The sequence below is a fragment of the Vigna umbellata genome, chromosome 1 (genome assembly GCF_029865625.1).
Source record: "Vigna umbellata cultivar VRB3 chromosome 1, Vumbellata_1.0, whole genome shotgun sequence".
NCBI lineage: Eukaryota > Viridiplantae > Streptophyta > Magnoliopsida > Fabales > Fabaceae > Vigna > Vigna umbellata.
The window spans coordinates 73,170,478-73,192,642 of NC_142165.1; the positions used below are offsets into that span (position 1 = coordinate 73,170,478).

Sequence of the window (22,165 nt, forward strand, 5' to 3'; positions counted from 1 at the left end):
AATAAACTGTTCAAAATACAAGCGACATAGAATGATCCCATTCAGAGAATTGAATTATGGTGGTTATCTGAATGAATTCAAATAATTATTTAGCATCATCCAAATGCTGGCTAAACAGAAATTAGTAACAAATAATTCTTATCCTAAACCATTCAATAGGAACTATTTCTATATACTAAGTAAACCATCAAATGTTTTATAATTTACTTTTATCTACATTAAACCCTCCTCAAACGCCGAAACAGTAAGACATTTCACACATGATATCATTGAGACAAGCCATTTCAACACTGGCGGATCTAAGACCTGAAATCAGTGAGACAAGTCAAATATATAAAATTAGAGGGTAAAATTAACTTTTTTCAGATACTTAATAATAATTTTAGGTGTACACATAGGTCCGCCACTGCATTCCAAGCACAATGACAAAAAAAAAAGATACTGCAATTCAACGAAGAACAACAGTCAGCACTGCGTCCCAATTCCCGACACATTTATCCACACTTCATTTAAGCGTTGAGTAGTATTATGAGAGGAAGCATTGTAGTTGGCAATGATATAGGAGTTGGTATCTTGTATTGTTATGGATTGCTTGTTTAGGGTAGTTACAAGAGCTTCGATTTCTTTGTTAATATTATCATCATTCGCATACCCACTGAACTTCCTAACTGCTACGCACTGACTTTTCCACTTCTCTATCCGCAGCTTCAGTTCAGGATTGGGCAGCGGAGGTGTCCCATGAAAGCGAGTTGATATGAATATTCTTACAATATAGGCATTCCCAGAGGGTGACGATGAAGACGGCACACTCGTTAAGGCTGGAGCAGTAAATGCAATTTTTGAAGAATTTGAATTCGCGCCATGGATATACTGGTATAACCTGGTGCATCATTTACAATCACTTATTAACAAAAGGATTATGTTATTATAGCCATCAGCACATCATTATCAGCAGCATACGTACACAAAATCTATTTTTGAATGAAAGTTAATCTGAAAAGGAAGGAGAAGAGTGAAGATGCGGTGAAAGCAAATACTCTTGCACATGTTTTGCAGAAAAAAAAAAACATCAACAAAAAGAGATTTTAAGATGCAGAGTAGAATTAATAAAGCAATGGAATTTGTGAAATGGGAAATAAAAGATAAAACCTCTGAAATCCAATTCTGTAGGACTGGTCGAAGGAAGTTCCAGAAACACGGGATGATAGCCATGTGGATTCATCGTAGAGTCTAATCTGAAAATCTGATTCGGAGAGTATTAGTGTGTACTTGGGTAATTCAATTGCCTGCAGTATGTTACCACTGCACCAACAAACTGCTATGAACAAATAGTAAAGAAAGTGCAGCGCTGCAGTTTCCATCACTGCCTGTCTTCTCTTTCCAAATTATGTGCCAATTTTAAATAGGCAGAAGCAGCACACAGCACACAGAAAATGAGTGGAAGCAGGAGTGGGGTGGGGTTTTAGTCCTTAATCATTACCTATTTTGTTCCCTTTCTCTTTTACTTTTTTGCGCAATCTGAGCAGATTTCCGTGTCAAATTATACATGTAAGCAAACTCCATTTTTCTTTACCACGGTAAATAACATGGGACGGTGATTTTTTTTTTTTTAACTTTAAATAATTTTTATGTGATGAACTTTAATTTTCTAAAAAATTTATAAAAGAAATCAATTAAAAATAGAGTAAAATAAATTAAAATTAAAATGGCTTTTTCAATAAAAAAATTATTGAATTCATTCATAAATGTAAGTTGTTATATCATTTTTATATGGGTTAAATACATTTTTAGTTCCTAAATTATCAAGCGAATTTGTTTTTAGTTCCTCTTTCAAACTAAGCTACATTTTGGCCATTCTTTTTAAGGAAATCTTAATTTTTCGTCTTCCAAAACTAACGACAATAAATCACTTGAAGTGGATATCGGTGGTGTGTCACGTCAATTTTTTTTCTGACATTGGTCTATCTCCCTCCCTCTCCCTTTGTTTTCTCACTCCTACTCGCTTTGCTGAGTCTTCTCCTGACTCAGTCCAATTCGACGCCGCAAGCCTTCAAGAGATAAACCGGCCACCCTCATTGGCACCACGGCGCCTTCCACAACGTCCGCGAAGATCACGAAGCGGTAATTACAGTGACAGAAATAACGGCTCACCCAGCGGTGGTGTGGTGAAATATACAGATTTGAGAGTGGCACCTGCGAAGGTCGCGGAGGATGGTAAGGAGGAGGCAGAGACAAAAGTCAGAGGTGGTTTCGCTGTGGTCGAAGTAGGCGAGACGCGTGAGTTTACTGGTAGGTTTGGACTTGGCGAGGGCTTCACGAACACTGTTGGAGTCAGGTTAGAGGAGGTGAGATAAGACGTAGCAGTGGTGTGACTCTTTGTTGCTGGGGTGGTGGATCGGCGGAAGGGCTTGGATGATGGAGCGGATTTCGTCGTAGGAGGGGGCTTGCACGACTCGAAGGAATTCAATTTAAAACAAAGGTACCTCTCTTCCAAACTCAGTCTACAAGTTGTGGTAAGCTTTAGCAAGTGCCATATAGAATAAAACAAAAGAAAGTGGCAAAGAAAAAGAAAGGACCACAAAATTACCTCTCTTGTTTTTCCTGTAGGAACCATTGCTTCTTTTAGTGCTTTCTCAAGTGCTATAAGTTTAGGCTGCCCAGCCTACAGTGAAAATTAGATTTTAAATTATTAGTGTTCATATCTAGCAGTTTGTACCTGTACAAAGAAACAGATAATAACATGAAACAAGATGTCCAACTATAAAATATGCTTCAACAACAATACCAAAATATAACAGTCTAATCGATCCATAAGATTTCTAAAGTACAGTTTGATTCTCAAACAAAGCCGACTAGTCTTTATTTATAAGGGTATTTAAGGTCATCTAAACAAAAGCTCAATGTTTCTTCCTCTCTCGACCTTCCTATGGGAATCCAATCATGACTATTTTTTCTCCAATATAAAAATATGTACACAGTTAAACAGTAGCCACCACGATAAAGCTTGGGAGCTGCAATTTCACTTTCAATAAAATTCAATCACCAAGAAAATAGGGATAATGAAGCAACAATGAGCCTAAATAGAATACAAGGAATATAAATGTGGCTTACATGAAATGCATTATAGACCATGTGATGCTCAATATCAAGTAGCTCTCCAGTCACCAGACACGAAGGTCTGTGAGCTGGAAAGCTATTTTTGAGAAACTGTTCAAATTGATGCGCGTCGATGTTGTATCTGTAACCTCTGTCTCCGTTGAAACAAATTAGAACCATGTTCACTTCGAGCGGAACTTGAAACAAAACCTACGCAAACCACAAACTCGTGCATTACAAATCAATTAATTGGACGTTGACGTTGATTTTCATTTGACAAAAAAAAAATGACCTCGGCGCGAGAATGGAGCATGCGACGGACGTCGGATCGGACGTTGTCGTGGACGTCGTGGAAGGCGTCGTGGTGCCACTGAGGGTGGCCGGTTTTTCTCTAGCTTGTGGTGCCGAATTGGACTAAGTCAGAAGAAGACTCAGCAAAGCGAGTAGGAGTGAGAAAACGGAGGGAGAGAGAGGGAGAGGGAGGGAGATTGACCCAGAAAAAAAAATAACGTGACACATCACCGTTAGCCACCTCAGCTGATTTTTAACTTTGTTGGTTTTGGAGGACGAAAAATTAAAGTTTCCTTAAGGAGGAGGACCAAAATGTAGCTTAGTTTAAAAGAGGGGCTAAAAACAATTTCGCTTGATAGTTTAGGGACTAAAAACATATTTAACCCTTTTTATATAAATCTGATGTAGTAGATCACGGAGTTCTAGGTAAAACCAAATAATAAGTTATCAATTTTTTTTATATTTTTTTAACATGCTAAGGTACCAACCAATCGACTACATATGCTTATAGTTGGTGCTGACACTAGTGCAGTCAGCGGAAATGACATCGGTTATTTTCGTCCATAGGCAATGGTTCCTGAACCGAGACATATACAAGCGAGGCAAAAAAGTCTACCCTTTTATGCCTCGGTTTTGAACCGAGGCATAAAATGGTAGGCTTTTGCCTCGGTTCAAAGTTAACTGAAGCAGTAAGGCTTTTTTTTTTATTTTTTTTCCGTAGGACTTTATGCCTCGGTTCCCTCTGAACCAATGTAGTATGGTCTTCCTTTTTTCGCCATCAGGACGCCGTCGACCACCACGAGATCGCCATATTTGCACCTTTGTTCAGTTTGAATTATCTTCCACTCCACACGCCGTCAACACGACCATGCACCACCATGATCTACCATTGCAAGTTCGTCTTTCTTGTATCGGACCACCCAAAACACCACCATAGACCACCTTCGTCCTTCGCTGCCACCCAATTTGCGAACCACCATCTTCTTCGTCCATCACCAGAAATTTCCAGACTTGCAAAAACACCTAGCCAAGAACCCAGTTCATCATCCTTTTCACGCAATGCCTCCATCAATCATCTAACCACCTGTAGTAAAAGCCAAAAACCACTCACACCAGACATGGAATATTTCTTATTCACGAAGGATGTTCTCATCGACAAAGAGAGACCCCAAAATTCAGGAAACCCTAAATTGATATTCCAGAAGAAGAAGAAGATTGCGTGTGAAGCGAAACATGTAGAACATAGAAACCCAAAACACCCTCAAACCTATTACCTTACCTACGTCGCCGGCGAGTATTGCCATCAGCGTGATAGCTCCTGACTAAAACCGCTGCCATGGATGTTGTTGAAGGTGGTCGCGTCAATGAAGCATCTTGCCTGTGCGGGCGCTGATAACTCTGGACTCCCTCGCTGGCGACCTTAGAGAAGGTGCTGCTATAGTAGGAAACTCGTCGCCTAATCTCGTCGGAGAGAATCACAGCTCCTCGATCTCCTCTACTCGGAGCCGTCGCGCCGCGTTTTCATCGCTGCTTCCTCCTTCACGCCCTACCAGTAAGTCGATGTCTTTGACAACGAAAACTGTTGGGTGGGCGAGATCTCCATGGCCACCGCCAGGGTCAGTAGGAGCGCCATCATCGAAAAGACCGAAAGCCCAAGACACTACCTTCACTATACCAAATGTCATCGGACAACGCCTCACCACCACGCAATTGCTAAAGTCAGACACATTTATTTAAATAAACCAATCTACAGTGATGGAGAACACGAGAAGTGCTGGAGAACGCGAGCAGTGGTGGAGAACACGAGCAGTGGTGTCGGGGCGCAACAGAGGAGGGGCAACCACGGCGACAGAGGCACAACGAACGTGGCGGTGGAGACGCGGCGAGAGAGGCACGACGAACGTGGCGGTGGAGACACGGCGAGGGAGGCGCTAGCAGTGGTAGAGACTGAGAAGTGGTGGTTGAGAGCAAAGTGCAGACGAAGAAGAAAATTGTTCACGCAGAAACGTAAAAGTCCTAGAAAGAGCTACTACTTCAGTTTTTTGTGAACCCGATACCTAAAGGTTTCAGTATTCAAAATATTTGACACTATATGCCTTGGATCCCCAAGCAACTGAGGTAGTAGCACCTGACCAAAAAGGTGTCAGACGCTGCATTTTACTTTATGCTTTTTGTAGCGTTATGTGCCTCGGTTCTTTTTGACAACGTAGTAGCTCTTTTTCCAAAAAGGTGTGATATGAAAGGTCAGAATTAAGTCAAATATGGAGGGTTATACACCTCGGGTGGTTATTGTTAACACTCGGCAAGTGTACCGATACGTATCAAGTAATAATAAAATGGTAAGACCAAGTATCGTTTCCCAAAGGACTCACAGCCTAAATAATTTTGTGATTTGTTGATTAAGTTAGACTTGTAAACGAAATCTTGTAGGTTTAGATGCAAATACTGAAAAGTAAATATGAATGCATGTGTTGATCAATTGGATCGAAAGAAGCAAAAGTGATTGATGTAAAATATGGAATGATGATGTTGTTGGGGTTTCCGATTCATCCTATCCACTCTCATGTATTCAAGAATTCATCTTTCTTCATTAATGTTAATGCCACTTTCTAATTTACCTTAAATCCAATGTCTCGGGGAAGAAAGCCTACTCCTAATCACTAGTTTACAATGTCTTGTCTCCCTAGCAATTATTCATGCATTACATTCGCACATAAGCTTAAAGGCAACCAATCCTCCTATCCCTATGTTTAGGTAATATTGCTCTTGGGAGAATTTCCTCAGTTCTAGATATACTTATATGTGTCCATACAAATAACATCAATGATCATGCAATTGAATGAGTTAAACAAAGCATGCATAGAGTATAGAAGACAAACCCTAACAATTAATGAAAGAAAGCATATAGAATATAGAACCAATTCAATACATGAGAGTTTCAAAGGATTACATCGGTTCCCCAACAATATTGAAGGTTTAGTTCACCATAGACATGGTGAAACTAGATGGAAAACAATGAAAGAATGAAAGATAGAACCCTAGAGATTGAAGAATAGAGCTTGAGCATCCAAAATCCTCCTCCAAGGGGTGAAGAAAGTGTGATTTTGCCTCTTTATGTCCAAAGATACTAACCCTAATTCGGCTAAAACCTTATATAGTTTCCTAAAGATTACAGAAAATAGGCCCAAGCCCAAATTAATGGCGCTCAGCGACACTTTTGCTGCTCAGCGGTAAATGCGGGTCTCTAGAATTGATGCTCAGTTGCAGTTTTGGCCCTCAACGGTGACTACGGGACTTCAAAATGCCACTCAATGGTGACTGCGACTCTTCTTTTAATCACTTTCACTTCCTTTCTTGAGTCGAGCTCCTTACTACTTCAACTTCTTTCATCTAATTCATCTCACTTCCTACAAAATAAGGAAAACCAAGCATAAAACCCATCCAACTCTGTTATTTCCAAAACATAAGCAAAAAGCATGATTCCAAGCTAGTTTCTAAGTCATAAAGGTTGTTTTTGTTGTCAAAATTAAGTATAAAAATAACTATTTTTCAATTGTTATTACAACTCCAAACTTAGAACTTTGCTTGTCCTCAAGCAAAAAAGATGTAACTTAGTCTTCCACCAATCCATACAATGGTTCACCACACTCAACTCTTTCTTTCAAGACAAGTAATTACTCAAATCAGCTCATCATAGAGAATTTAGTCAAGATGCACACATGCTTTGGTGTTCACATAATCACACAGTATCCAAAAATGCTATTCTCATGAATGATCAATTAGCTAAGCATAAATGTAATCATGTGCTCATGGAATCTTTCCTCACCAGATAAAGTGTTTCACTCAAACACACAAGTTATCTTTCCTTTTTATTTTGCTTTTCACATGCTTAGCTCAATGCTTTTTATTTTCCCTTTCTAGACTTCCCAACAACCCCAAACTTGAACATTTATCAATACCACAAGATATCTTCAACTCAACTCAAGGTACAACTTTTCAAAAAGGGTTTTCTATCAATTTCAAGGTTAAGGGTTCAAAGGATAGAACACATTGTGCTCTCTTTAATTGGGCTAAAATCATGCATTTGGTTAATAAAGGATTACCAACAAATGGCCTTTATCATATGACACATACAAGCAAGTGATTCAACCATAGAAACCTAGGCAAAGTCATTCATGCTTTCAATGTAATAGCATTCAATCACAAAAACTCTAGATTTCAAAACCTCACACATAAGCTCATCCAATCATTCCACATACTGATAGCAGTTGAAAAACTGTTATATTTTTATACTTAATTTTGACATAAAAAATAACCTTTATGACTTAGAAACTAGCTTGGAATCATGATTTTGTTTATGTTTTGGAAATAAGAGAGTTGGATGGGTTTTATGCTTGGCTTTCCTTGCTTTTGCAGGTTTTAAGATGAATTGAATGGAATAAGTGAAGTAGCTAGAAGTTGGATTCAGAAAAGGAAGAAAAAGTGCATAAAAGAAGAGCTGGAAGTACCGCTCAGCGCCACTTTTACCGTTGAGCGACACTCTGAAGTTCCGCAGTCAGCGTTGAGGGGCAAAACTGTAGCTGAGCGTCAAATAGAAGAACCGCACTTACCGCTGAGCGGTAATTACCGCTTTGCGCCATTTTATTGGGCCTTGGGCCACTTTTTTGTAATTAGGTTTAAGCCGAATTAGGGTTAGTATCGTTTGGCCAGAACGAAGCAAAATCACATTTTCTTCACCCGTTGGAGGAGGATTTTGGATGCTCAAGCTCCAGTCTTCAAATTCTAGGATTCTATATTTCCTTCTTTCATTATTTTTCATCTAGTTTCACCATGATTATGGTGAACTAAACCTTCATTGTTGTTGGGGAATCAATGTAATCCTTTGAAACTCTCATGTATTGAATTGGTTCTTTAATCCACATGCTTTCTTTCATTAATTGTTAGAGTTTTTCTTCTATACTCTATGCATGCTTTGTTTAACTCATTCATTTGCATGATCATTGATTTTATTTATATGGACACATATAGATAAATCTAGACATGAAGAAATTGTCCCAATAGTAATATTACCTAGATATAGGGATAGGAGGATTGGTTGCCTTTAAGCTTCTATGCGAATCTAATGCATGAATAATTGCTAGGGAGACAAGACATTGTAAACTAGTGATTAGGAGTAGGCTTTCTTCACCGAGACATCGGGTTTAAGGTAAATTAGAAAGTGACAATAACATTAATGAAGAAAGATGAATTCTTGAATACATGAGAGTGGATAGGATGAATTGAAAACCCTAACAACATCATCATTCCATAATTTACATCAATCACTTTTGCTTCTTTTGATCCAATTGATCAATACATGCATTCATATTTAATTTTCAATATTTGCATTTAAACCTACAAGAATTTGTTCACAAGTCTAATTTAATCAACAAATCACATAACTGTTTAGGTCGTTTGTCCTTTGGGAAACGATACTTGGTCTTACCATTTATTATTACTTGATACGTTTCGGTTACACTTGCTGAGGGTTAACACATACACATCCTGCTTAGCATCATAATCACAATCACAACATCATGCATATGTTCACATAGCTTGTGAACAACCACCTATGTTTCAACATATAGTGCACAATCTCAACATCAATCAATATCTAAGCATCATCAAGCAATACTCATCATGCATAAAGAACAAGCAAACCATCATAATAGATAAAGTTTCACACTGAGTACATCACACCTTATTCTAAAAACAGAAGCGAATGAGTTCAACAATACAAAACAAAAGATAGAAAAAAAATCCTGCTTTAGTAATGATAACATCCATCAGTAGATGCCATCTCATCCCATGTTGTCATCTAAATCTTCCTTCTCTTCCTCATCCTCAGCATCTTCAAAAGCATCCTCATCATCCATAGCTGAAGCTCCAACTGCTCCAACTCCACTGCCCTGGGTTTGCTCCTCTAGCCACGCCACCACATTATTAAACTCATCCATGGTCCACCTATGTCTTGGGGGTGTATCATACATCCGAATAATCATCTCAGCTTTGGCCACCTTCCCTTTGTGAAGGGACTGCATCCTGGGATCCATAAGAGACATATACATGTCCCTCATCTGAAATGGCTCTGCCTCATGAGGCTCTGTAGGTGCCTGGCCCTGTGGTGGTCTTCTCCCTCTACGAGGATGGTGTGGTGGTACTGGTTGAGCTGCCTCATCACTGCCACAATAATGTCTGTAATAGGCCTAATCAATAGCTTTCCTAAGCTTCTCAAATGACGGTGTAGAGATATTCACCCCGGTTAGGTCACATAAGTGTGTAATCAAAGAGGGATGTCCCAAAGGTGCCTTGTTGTTCATAGTGTTGGCACACACCTGTATCTCATTGGCTATGACCTGCCCAATGTTAATGCTCATCCCTCTGAGCACACAGTACAAAAGAAGTGCCCTGCTAACAGTAATATCTGAGACATGTGAGCATGGCTGGATGTTGGCATGAGAAAATGCCATCCAATACTTTGCTAGAGGAGTCAGATCAGGTCTCCTGATGTGCACAATTGCATCATTCCTCTTTCTCTGAAAGTTCCCTCCAGGAACACATAGTACACTCTCCACATCACCCAAGTCTGGCCTTCCATATTTAGAGCAAACTAACACTGCTCACCAGCCCATTCAGTATCTAAAAATCTGTTGATAGAATTATGGTCATACCGAATGGCGTGTCCTCTAACATAGCTCAAATAATCCTCAGTAGGATGATCACCCAACCTCCTTGCGTTAGTGTAGACTTCTTTCACCACTGCTATTTTAGCTAGTGCAGAATAAGTGGCTAGCCTCCCCTAGTTCCTGTTATTCAATTTCTCTCAAAACTGTGGAGCAAAATCAGGTATTGATGACAAATTTATGAACACCGAAAAACGGCGCCACAAACTTGTTTAACAATCGGCAAGTGTGACCGACTCGTATCAAGTAATAAAACTAGGTAAGACCAAGTATCGTTTTCCCAAAGGACTCACGGCCTAGGACTCACGGCCTAGTTAGCTATATGATTTGTTGATTATTTAAGACTTGTTAACAATTGATTATAGGGTTTAAATGCAAAAGACAATAATTAAACATGTATGCATGAATTTGATCAATGGAAAAGAGGAATACAAACACTTTAATGAATTAGATGGATGAGTATGTTGTTGGAGTTATCAATTTCATGTTATCCACTCTCATATACTTTTAGGAATTCATCATTCTTTTCATCAATGCTAATGCCACTCTCTAAATCACCTTGCAAGAAGGCCTATCCTTCATTACGAGAGTTCATACAATTCCTAGCATCCCTAATAATTAATTCTGAAGTGTAGAAGCTTAACGGCAACCAATATGCTATTGGGAGAAATTCCCCGGATCTAGATTTCCCCGTACGTTTCCATATCGACAAAATCAATAATCATGGCAATGAATGAGTTAAACAATGCAAGCTTTAAGCAAAGAGGAAAAACCCTAACTAATGATGAAAGAAAGCATAAGTCTTAAAATAAGATGTTAAAACAAATTCCATATATGAGAGTTTCACAAGACTACATTGATTCCCCAACAACAATACAAGGTTTAGTTCACCATATTCAAGGTGAAACTAGATGAACAATAATGAATGAAAGAAAGATAGAACCCTAGAAAGATGAGGAGGTAGCCCGAGCATCCAAGATCTTCCTTCAAGGGGTGGAAAAGAGAGTGTTTTCTTCGTCTCAACCAAAGATACAAACCCTAGGAACACCTAAAGCTTATATACTATTCGTAATATTACAGAAAATTAGGCCCAAGCCCAAAATAGTGCCGCTCAACGGTAAACTACCGCTCAGCGGTAAGTGCGTGAGTTGATTCTTCCCCCTCAGCGGCATTTTCACCCCTCAGCGGATCCAACGTGAGTTCCTGAGTGCCGCTGAGCGGTAAACTGCCGCTGAGCGGTAGTTGCGACTTCTCCTTTTTTCACTTTTTTATGTCTTTTCTGATTCCATCTCTATCCTTCTTCACTTCTTTCACCAAATTCACCTTAAAACCTGCATAAAACACTGAAATCAAGCATAAACCTGTCCAACTCTCTTATTTCACAAAACATGAACAAAAGTATGATTCCAAGCTAGTTTCTAAGTATTAAAGGTTGCTTTTAGTATCAATTTTAAGCATGAAAATAACAGTTTTTCAACTGTTATCAGGTATCAGTCCAACCTTTCTTTCCATTAATAGCCTCCTATCTTGGACAACATTGAAGTGACGCTCATGCTTGCTGGAAAGGAACTTATTGGATTAGGAGCGGTCTGGTTCCTTATCCTTCCTCTTTGATCCCAAAGTCTTGATCCTCCTGCCCGATGAGGAGGCCTCCCTACATCAAACATAATTCACAAAACCACAAGAAACATCATTAAGCATTAGTAAACCACAAACAACTCCCTAACAGAGTTCCTATCACCGTTGAGGGCAATCAAAACCCCTCAGCACAACTTGTGCATCAAAACCAGCAAGCACAAGAAGCACAAAAACCATTCTGCCAGAATCGCGCTCAGGGGAAATTTCTATTGAGCGGTGATTCTGTAGATTTTGCAAAATGCCCTGAAAATGTTCTAATCTCCACCCAAATGCAATCTTCCTAGTTCCAGATACAAATCAAGCAGTTTAATCGGTCCAAACAACAATTAATTCATCTAATCATGTATAAAAATCAAAATCCCTCAAGAATCATGCTTAGACAACCATGTTCATACCAATTCATGCTTTCAAAAACCCTAGAATGTAAAATACTTATACTTACTTGGGTGGAGATGCTAGATGAGTGAAGAATGCTCTAGGAATGTGCAAAAATCAGCCCCTAACAACAATGCTCTCACCAAACCCCAAACTTGGATGAAAACTTTATGCAAAAGTGACTGGAAGAGAGTTTTTGTGAAGGGGGAAGAAGGGAAAAATGAAGAGAACACTTGGAAGAGTGCTTAAGAGTGTGTGAGAAGAGTGAAATCTGAAAGTGGCGGCCAAAACACACCCTAGGGTATAAAAGAGTCCTAATGGGCCAAATACCGCTAAGCCCAATTAAAACAAAAACAGTCCACCCAATATGCAACGGTCGCGCTTAGCGGTAATTACCGCTGAGCGACATTTGCGACACCATCTCTTCTTCTTCCTAGCTTGCCCTAGGTGTCCTTTACCAATGCCTCTCACTACCCCAATGCATTTTGTTTCTCACATCACTCAAACATTCAATCCCTACAATGCAATTAAAACAGAATCAAAACAAACAAACAAAGATAAAGTCAATCAACTGGGTTGCCTCCCAGGTAGCGCTTGTTTAACGTCACGAGCCTGACCTAAAATCCTCTAACACCCTTCAGTAGGTGCAAATCTTTCTTACCAACACCCATCAGTAGGTGTATACCCTTTTCATCAACACTCATCAATAAGTGTCTGATAGCATAGTATCCTTCAATAGATACTCAATCACCTAGCATCCATTAGTAGATGCTATACCATAAAGTCTCAAAACAACATAAATCAATGTCTCGAAATTTATAAAATTACATAACCAAAATAACAAAATCAAAGAAATTAATGTTCTCAAATCACATGAATGCCTCCTAGTAAGCGTTCTTTTAACGTCATTAGCTTGACCCAATAAAGCTCAAGTTCCATCTTCAATGTTGGTGTTCATCTTTCTTTTACCACACCAACTCATCAACTGCTTCCGGTTCACCTTTTTGACTCTTCTTGAATATGGAGCCTCAATCTCAATCACTCTATTCTCTTTGAAATCTTTCACAACCCACAACTTGTTCTTGAATCTTACAGGTGCGCCAAGTTTGAATTGTGCCTCCATTAAGTCATCATGAACCTTTCTTCCTTTGCCATCTTTTTCTTCTTCCCTAACCTGTGACAAGAAACAATTTTTACCTTTGATGACCGACTTTGTAGCTTTAGAACTAGTCAAGTGTGCATCCTTACATGCAGCTTTATGACTAGCCTCCTTCTCTTGAATCTGCTGCTCCACTTTGAAGACATTAAAGATCACCTTTTCTCCTCGGTCTTGAAGCACTATCATCCCATCATCCACATTGATGATTACCTTTGCCGTTTTCATAAAGGGTCTTCCAAGAATAATTGGGACCTTCTCATCCTCCTTCATCTCCATTACCACAAAGTCTACCAGGAATTTTAGTTTGTCTATGAAAATCACCACATCTTCCGCCACACCATAAGGTTTCTTGGAAGATCCATCCACCATTAGCAAAGTCACCTTTGTTGGTTTGACTTCAAGATCACCAATTCTTTTGAGCAGAGATAAAGGCATCAAATTAATGCTTGACCCTAAATCAATGAGGGCTTTCCTTATATTCTCCTTCCCAATGACGCAAGGAATAGTAAAACTTCCTAGATCTTTCACTTTTGGAGGAAGTGGCTTCTTCTCAATAACACTGCAATCTCCCTTTTCATCTAGATATCTCTTCTTTGTGGAGACTTGCTTCATGTGCTTTGAATAAGCTGGAATTTGTTGCATTGCTTCATTCAAAGGTATAGTAATCTCTAATTGCCTGAAGATATCTTTAAAGCGCCCATATTGTCTCTCTTTTTCAATCTTTTCACTCCTCTTAGGATAAGGAAGAATTTTTTCATTTTTCTCAAATTTTTTCTCTCCCCTCTTCTTGTCTTTCTCTTTTCTCTCATCCTCACATATTATCTCTTCTTTTCTCTCCACTCTCTCTTTTCTCTCTTCTTTTTCTTCTTTTATTTCTAACTCAACTCTCTTTTTTTTTTCTCGTCCACCCTCTCATCATCTGCACTTACAATAGCTTTACACTCTTCCTTAGGGTTAACCTCAGTATTGGCCCCAAAACTCTTGTCAGGCATATCTTCCAGCTTCTTAGCCATTTGACCAACCTGTATCTCCAAATTTCTAATTGCAACTTCAGTGCTTTTATGATTGGAAATAGTCACCTGAATAAATTGTTGAAGAGTTTCTTCAAGCTTTGATGGTTGCTGCTGTGGTCTATTGAATTGTCCTGCTTGTCCAGCTTGTCCATTCTAACCTTGACCCATGCTTGGGTGAGGTTTCTACCCTTGGTGTTAATTCCCTTGGCGGTATTGAAATTGATTGGCCATAAAATTGAAATCTTCTAAGGCCTCCACTTGAAAAGCGCATTGACCATTGATATGATCACCACTACATAGTTCACAAAGTTGTTGAACCTGTGCAACATTCTTTAGCTCCTTTGGCAACTGAGCAAGTGTTTTTGTCAAATTCTCCAACTGTTGAGTTATGATTTTGTTTTGCGCAAGCAAGGCATCATTTGATTGCAATTGTAGAACTTCCTTCTGTTGAATTGGAGCTCCTCTCTCATTATGCATCTCATTATCATTAGTAGCCATGTTGTCAATCAATTCAGTGGTTTCCTCTAGAGTCTTGCATTTAATATTACCTCCAGTTGAGGCATCTAACATCAACTTGGTTTGTGAACCAAGACCTCCAAGGAAAAGAATGACTAATGTTGCTTCGTCAAAGCCATGAGTGAGTGTCTTTCTCAACAAACTCTTGTACCTATCCCATGCTTGACCTAGCGTCTCCTCCATGCCTTGTTTAAAAGAAGAAATCTTTTACTTCCCTTTGTTGATTTTGGACTGTGGGAAGTACTTGTTAAGAAACTTTGAAACTACAGCTTCCCATTCAACAAAGCTACCCTCTGGAAAAGAATTCAACCATAACTTAGCATTGTCTCCCAATGAGAAAGGAAACAAACTAAGTTTTACAGCTTCATCCGGCACAACATTGATTTTCATAGTGTTGCAAATCTCATTGAATGTGGGTAGATGCTCATATGGACTTTCATGTGATAGCCCATTAAATTGATTGCTCTTCACCAACTGTATCAACGCTAGTTTCACTTCCATATTTGCAGCATTGACCCTTGGCCTAGCAATGTTATTAGAGTGATGAGGGCCAACAGTTGTGGTATAATCCGCCAGAGTACGTCTAACATTGTTCTCTTCAGCCATATCTTCAGTGCTCTAGTTAGACCTTTGTGGTAAGGGTTGTAGAACTGTTTCCGGAGAAGGGAATAATTGTCTTGATGTTCGAACTCTCCTCCTCCTTCTACTTTCGTCCAATCCTTCAAGAACAGGTTCCAAAATTTTCTTGCTCCTAGTTCGAATTGTATCCTGCATACACAAGACAAGACCCTAGAAACACTTGTTAGCACAAAAAGATAGAAAAGATAAACTAAAAAGATAACAAGATAAAAAGATAAAAACAAAAAGATAAAAAAAAATAAAAAGATAAACAAAAAGATAAAAAGATAAAAAATCAAGTCAAAGCTAATCAATAATCACACAAATAGAATCTAGTAAGTTGGACATGGCAAAGGCTCTTCAACAACTTCAACATCAACTTGATTCTTTTAGTAGAAGGATGGATAATGAGGATAAGGCAAAAGGAAAGCAAGCCTATGGACACCAAGACCGCAAATACACATCTCATGGTCATGGTACATATAGAAGGCATCAAGAAGATAAAGCCATGGACCAATGCCTTCACTTGCCTAAAGTGAATTTGTCACCCTTCAAAGGAGAAGAATATCCTTGTATGGAGGATATCCACACTACCTTAGGGACCTCTTGGTTAAGCTCCAATGACTTACCTAGAGTAGACGAAGTGTGAAGGAGTATGCTCGAGAACTCAAAGTGCTCTTACATCGTACAAACACACTCGAGAGCGATCAAGCAAAAAATAGCTAGATTTATAAGTGGTTTCAATAGAAACATCCAAGATGTTATGGAACTCCATGATGATGAGATCTTAGATGTTGTGGTACATAGGGCCATGAAAGTGGAAAAACAAATTTTAAGAAAAGAGTCCTATCGCAACAAGTTTTCAAGCTCTTCAAAAGAAAGTTTTTACAAGACCTCATCATCAAGGGAAAAAGATAAACATGTTTCTAGGGAGACCATTCATAAATCTCACCCTTCTTTTACTAACCCCACGCCTTCTTCTAAGCCTAAGTCACCTACGCGATCTAGTCAAATTAAATGTTTCAAGTGCTTAGGTCATATTAATTGCATCTGCATACCCAAACAAGTGGGCCATGTGCATTAGAGGAGAAGAGGTTGTCATCGATGACTCTCCTCCTTCTTCACCTTCACACACTTCTCACTCTTCTTCTTCCTCTAGTGAAGATGAATATAAAGTTTGTTTTGATGGAGACCTACTAGTTATAAGAAGTCTATTGGGACAAGTCCACAAGGACTTTGATACAACTCAAAGAGAAAATATTTTTCACACTAGATGTCGTATAGCTAGCAAGGTTTGCTCCATGATAATAGATGGTCGAAGTTTCAACAATGTGGCTAGCACACTATAGTGGACAAACTCAAGTTGCCCACTATTATGCATAGCAAGCCCTACAAGCTTCAATGGTTAAATGAGGAGGGTGAAATCTTGGTCAATAAACAAGTCCATATTTCCTTTTCTATTAGAAAGTACCAAGATGAGGTTCTTTGTGATGTTGTTCCCATGGAAGCAACTCACATCCTATTAGGAAGACCTTGGCAATTTGATAGAAATGTTCAACATGATGGTCTTAGTAATATAATGTCTTTTACTTTCCAAGGGCGCAAGGTCATATTAAAACCTCTCCTAGTTTTCACTAATAAATACAATAAAAATATAAGGAGACTTTCTTCAACTATTACTTGTTTATATACATTGGTCGGACAACATCAATTCATTCACAAAATGTTTGATGATTTTTGCAGGTTGACATTTGACCCAGGAGGAGTCCTTTGGATTACACAAGAAATAAGTCATTAATCTCTCTTTTTTGTAGGTTTTTCAAGATTCGAGGTCGAATCCTCTCCCACCTGGGGGATGATATGATCATACATAGGTCAAGAATAAAGAGTTTAAAGAGTAACAAAAAGCACAAAAAGAGTAGAATAGGTTTCTTGGCGTGTTTTTGCCTCTTTTGTCTTCTTTCGTTTATTTTGGTTGTAAAGAAGTTTATAAACTCTTCTTTTCTTTAAAGAACAAGCAATGTAGGACTTCACATAGTTTGGACTGAAAAGAAAAGAACAATAGATATGCTTTCTCCTTTTGTTGCTTATAGTGCAAGTAAACATGCATAATTTATAATTTTTGGTTTCTAGACTTGCTAGGAAGCTTATAAACCCTTTAGGAATGGAAGAATTAAGAGATGTGGGACTAAGAAGCACTTGAGGACACAAAACCGGCTTTTAGGGTGAGGTTTGCACCCAGTTATAAACTATGAATTGACCTTATCTCTAGTCGATGTAGGACTTCCAACACACCCCTTCATGCCGAGGTATATACATCTCGAGCGTGGGACTAGACATTTTTAATGGGTGGTTCGATAGCAGGTGGAATAATATGCCCAACAAACAACAAATATCGCTAGGATAGGCTCTAACCATGACTCTGATACCATGTTAGAAGTGGACTTTAAGCCTAACTCAACCCCACAAAACCGGCTTGTAGGTTGAGGTTTGCACCCACTTATAAACTAGGAATTGGCCTTATCTCTGATACCATCATAGATTTACTATGCAATAGTGGAAAAGAAAGCTGATAAAGGGGAGAAAAGAGAAGAGAGAAGCCAGAGAAAAGCAGGCTGAGAAAGATGTAAAGTTTATTGATTCTTGAAAGAGATACATGAAAAGAAATATATAGGAAAAGAAACTGAAACAGAATAACAGAAACTACAAGCCTAACTGTAAACCAAGCAATGCAGGTTAGTGAGACCGAATAGTGTAATCAATCAACACAACCGAGCGGTTCAGGTCGGTGATATCAAACGATGCATTGAATCAATACAAGAGCGAACGATAGAACAGTATAATCGAACGATATAACTGTTAACACCGAACGGTGTAATGAATTAAAACAACCGAGCGGTTCAGGTCAGTGATACCTTGGAAGTCCCACATCGCCTAGAGATAAGGCCAATTCATAGTTTATAAGTGGGTGCAAACCTCACCCTACAAGCTAGTTTTGTGGGGTTGAGTTAGGCTTAAAGTCCACTTCTAACATGGTATCAGAGCCTCGTTAGAGTCTATCCTAGCGATATTTGTTATTTGCTGGGCATATTGCTATCGGGCCGCTATCGGACCACCCATTAAAAATGTCTAATCCCACGCTCGAGATGTATATACCTCGGCATGAGGGGTGTGTGTTGGAAGTCCCACATCGACTAGAGATAAGGCCAATTCATAGTTTATAAGTGGGTGCAAACCTCACCCTATAAGCCGATTTTGTGGGGTTGAGTTAGGCTTAAAGTCCAAGTCCCGCATCCCCTAAACTCTCCACTTAATTCATCCTTAAGGTTATATAAGCAACCTAGGGGTCTCCTTTGAATTGAATGAATTTTAAGAGTGATTTGCATTATTGCTTATCTTCTTTGAGATAGAAATTTGCCTCTAAGTCATATTTTTGATCTTATCTTGTGATAAGCAAGTGACGATCCAACCTTGACACTCATCTTGTATAATTTCAAGTGGCGTGTCTACAAGTTCATAAGTCCTCTCTTCCTTATCTCTTCCATTTCAAATCTTTTTCAATTTCCATTTCTTAATTGTCGTTAGGCTAATTTTATCTAAGCATGTTATTCCTTATCATATTATAATGTTTTTTTATTTTGTTTATGTTTATCTTTTATTGGTATTTTTATTATTATCTTTTAAATAATTAAGGGTTTAATAAATAATTTTAAAAATTATATTTTATTGGTGTTATGATTATTATCTATTTAGATAACTAAGATTTTATACATAAATTTAGAAAAAAATAATAAGTTCTTTATCTCTTATTAGTATTTTGATTGTTATCTTTTTAGATAATTTAGGTTTCATTTAATAATTTGGAAAATATAACTATTTGATTTATAATTTTGTAAATAATATATCAACAAAATTAATTATCAATAGAACTAGTTACTTTAATTACAAATTTCATATCCAGCTTAGTGAGCTATGCATTTATGAAAATCTATAAATAGAAGACCTTACAAAGTTAAAATTCAATTCTTGGATGGAGACTCATTTCAAAGACTAGAGGCATTCATTATTATATTTTTCCAATGTTCAAAATGTATAGGAGTATCTAACTCCCTAATTCACTAGGGTTAGATGTAATGTATCTTAACTCTTTATGATTTCTTTTATTTAATACTTTTTTTCCATTACTCTTGGGTCTATTCTCATTCATAATTGCATGATAATTTATTGAGTGTATATTTGTGGCTATCTGATTATTGGACACAATGTTGGAACCTAAGCTAGGATAGAACAACTAATTAATGGGTGTTGCTCCCTCCACCACCACAATTTTCTTCCTCCACCACCACAATTTTCTTCCTCCACCTCTCCAATTTTTTTTCAAAAATATTCTTAGGTTAAATTTTTTTTACTTTTACCATTAACTAATTATACTTTTAATTAAAAACTCTAATTCTATATCTTCATTCCAGCGCACACCACACCTATCTCCCTCTCTCTTCTCCTTCTCTTTTCCATTTCCGTCACCAATCCTTACACTGCCTCCCCCTCTTTTCCTTCTCTTTCCCATTTCTTTAATAATTTTTGTAAATACAAGCATCTTTGCTCAAAATATATGCATTGATGTTTTTGTCTCTTTTTTTTTTCTAAAACCATTCCATTTTACAAATTTCAAGTCTCGCCAATTATTATCTCCTTCACATATACATTATTTTTCAATTCCCAATATTTTAAAGCAATTGCTCTTTTAATAGATATTATGATATTTTAAACTAATATAACAATATCTCCTTCCATTTATTTACTGTTTATTTCAGATTAGTTTCTATGGGGGTGGGGGAGGGGGGTGAGGGTGGGTGACGGAAATGGGAGAAGGAGAAGAGAGAGAGAGGGGGTAAGTGTGGTATGTGCTGGAAGAAGGGTATAGAATTAGTATTTTTGATTCAAAGTATAAAAAGTTAATGGTAAAAGTAAAAAAAATTAACTTAAGAATATTTTTGGAAAAAAAAAATAAATTGGGGAGGTGGAGGAAGAAACTGTGGTGGTGGAGGGAATGTAACACCCTAATATTTTAAAGGGTATTACTAATAGTAGAGACTAAATTAATTTGATATCTCATATAAACAATCAAACTTTATTTCAATTACTCCAAAGTACAGTACCAAACTTACAAACTTTAAACAATATAGTCTTCACCATTGAAATTTCAACTTATAAGTTTTACACAACATAATCTTCCCAATACAAATTTATTCTTTTTACAAAAATCCCTGAAAGTTTTTCCCCGCATCTCTCTCATCTCTAAGCTTTTTCAACCGCATCTGCAACATTATCTAATCACATATAACATGAGTTATATGATCATAGTACAAACAAATAAGGGTAAGCCAACCATATCATAAAATCATTAAACTTGTAATAAAAATATTATAATCATGTATTTCTGCAATTGATAAAATATCATTATTCCGATGTCATTAATTCATCATTATCAAAATCATCTTTTCCATTTCCATAAATCTTACAAGTGTACCATGCTTACTCATGAAGCCTTATGGTCAGACCGCTCTCTGCCTGCTTCCTTAAGCCTCACTTATATACTATGTCTTACTTTCTGAAGCCTTATGGTCAGACCCCTCTCTGCCTGCTTCTATATAACTTACGAATCATATGTTTATGTCAAAGCCTTATGGTCAGACCACTTTCTGCCTGCTTTCATAAACCTCAGGTGTTACATTGCTCATACCAAACTCTCATGGTATAACTCGAACATACTACTCCCAGTAAACATCATTTCATAAGTAATGATTTCTCATATCCACTCCAACATTTCATAAAACCAACAATTCATACCCTCTTATCCACCTAACTCAATCATGTTCATTCTTTAATCATGAATTCATAATAACCCGTTTTGGTATCAATAAATTAAACATATTGCCATATATCATGCTTCATATTATAAACTCATTTTGCCCATAACGAGTATAACTCAACATATTTTCACCAAACAAAGATCATGGATCAACCAAAATATATCAACATATCGTAGGAACTACATATTAAAGTCTGGGCTCAATGTAATGATAAATAAAATATATATGAAATTTTTACCATGATAATATTATGCATCTACAATCAACTTGTTTTATTTTATTTTCATCCTAGTAGAGATTTTTCTTTACCCCAATTGGTCACCGGAGAGGACCCAGATGTCTGAACGCATCAAACTCACCTTCGACGCCAGCACATATGACTAGTCACAACTGACTGGACCAGACCAGGGCTGCTCTATGATCAGGGATGTGCCAACTCAGGTTTTTAAGGTTCCTCTATCCTACCAACAAAGGGAGGCCCTCAATAATTAATCAATTTATTTATTTAATTTATCTACCTTGTTGTCTTATGCTCTAAATCTAAAATGCCTAATTTTAATATTTTTACTTCCTCTCACAACAACCTCAAACAGTATCTGTATATCTATTTAATACTCATATATAAGCTATTACAGAACCCTTACTCCAGACCTTCTAACAAGATCAATTTCAGCCAACAAACTCATTCAATAAATTCATCACATCAGAACATGTACAATTTAACAGTTTCAGTTATAACACCCAATATAATAAAAGTCATAAAACAGTTTCGCAAGAGAACACCAGTTCAACATTCGTATATTTATAAATTCATACAAAAATAATTAGTTGCCCTTACCATCAAAATAATATTAATATAAAAAT

At 37.7% G+C, this 22,165-nt stretch overlaps 1 protein-coding gene across 1 annotated transcript; it reads right to left on the minus strand.

Annotated features, from left to right (window-relative positions):
• Window positions 1-347: 347 nt before the first annotated feature.
• On the minus strand, window positions 348-1,469 carry LOC124826088 (uncharacterized). The gene is made up of 2 exons (XM_047298846.2): window positions 1,150-1,469; window positions 348-880 (listed from the first exon to the last, which is right to left on the minus strand). Exons 1-2 carry the CDS (start codon window positions 1,359-1,361, stop codon window positions 466-468), a joined length of 627 nt encoding a protein of 208 aa, XP_047154802.1. The 5' UTR covers window positions 1,362-1,469; the 3' UTR covers window positions 348-465.
• Between the last annotated feature and the right edge of the window lie 20,696 nt (window positions 1,470-22,165).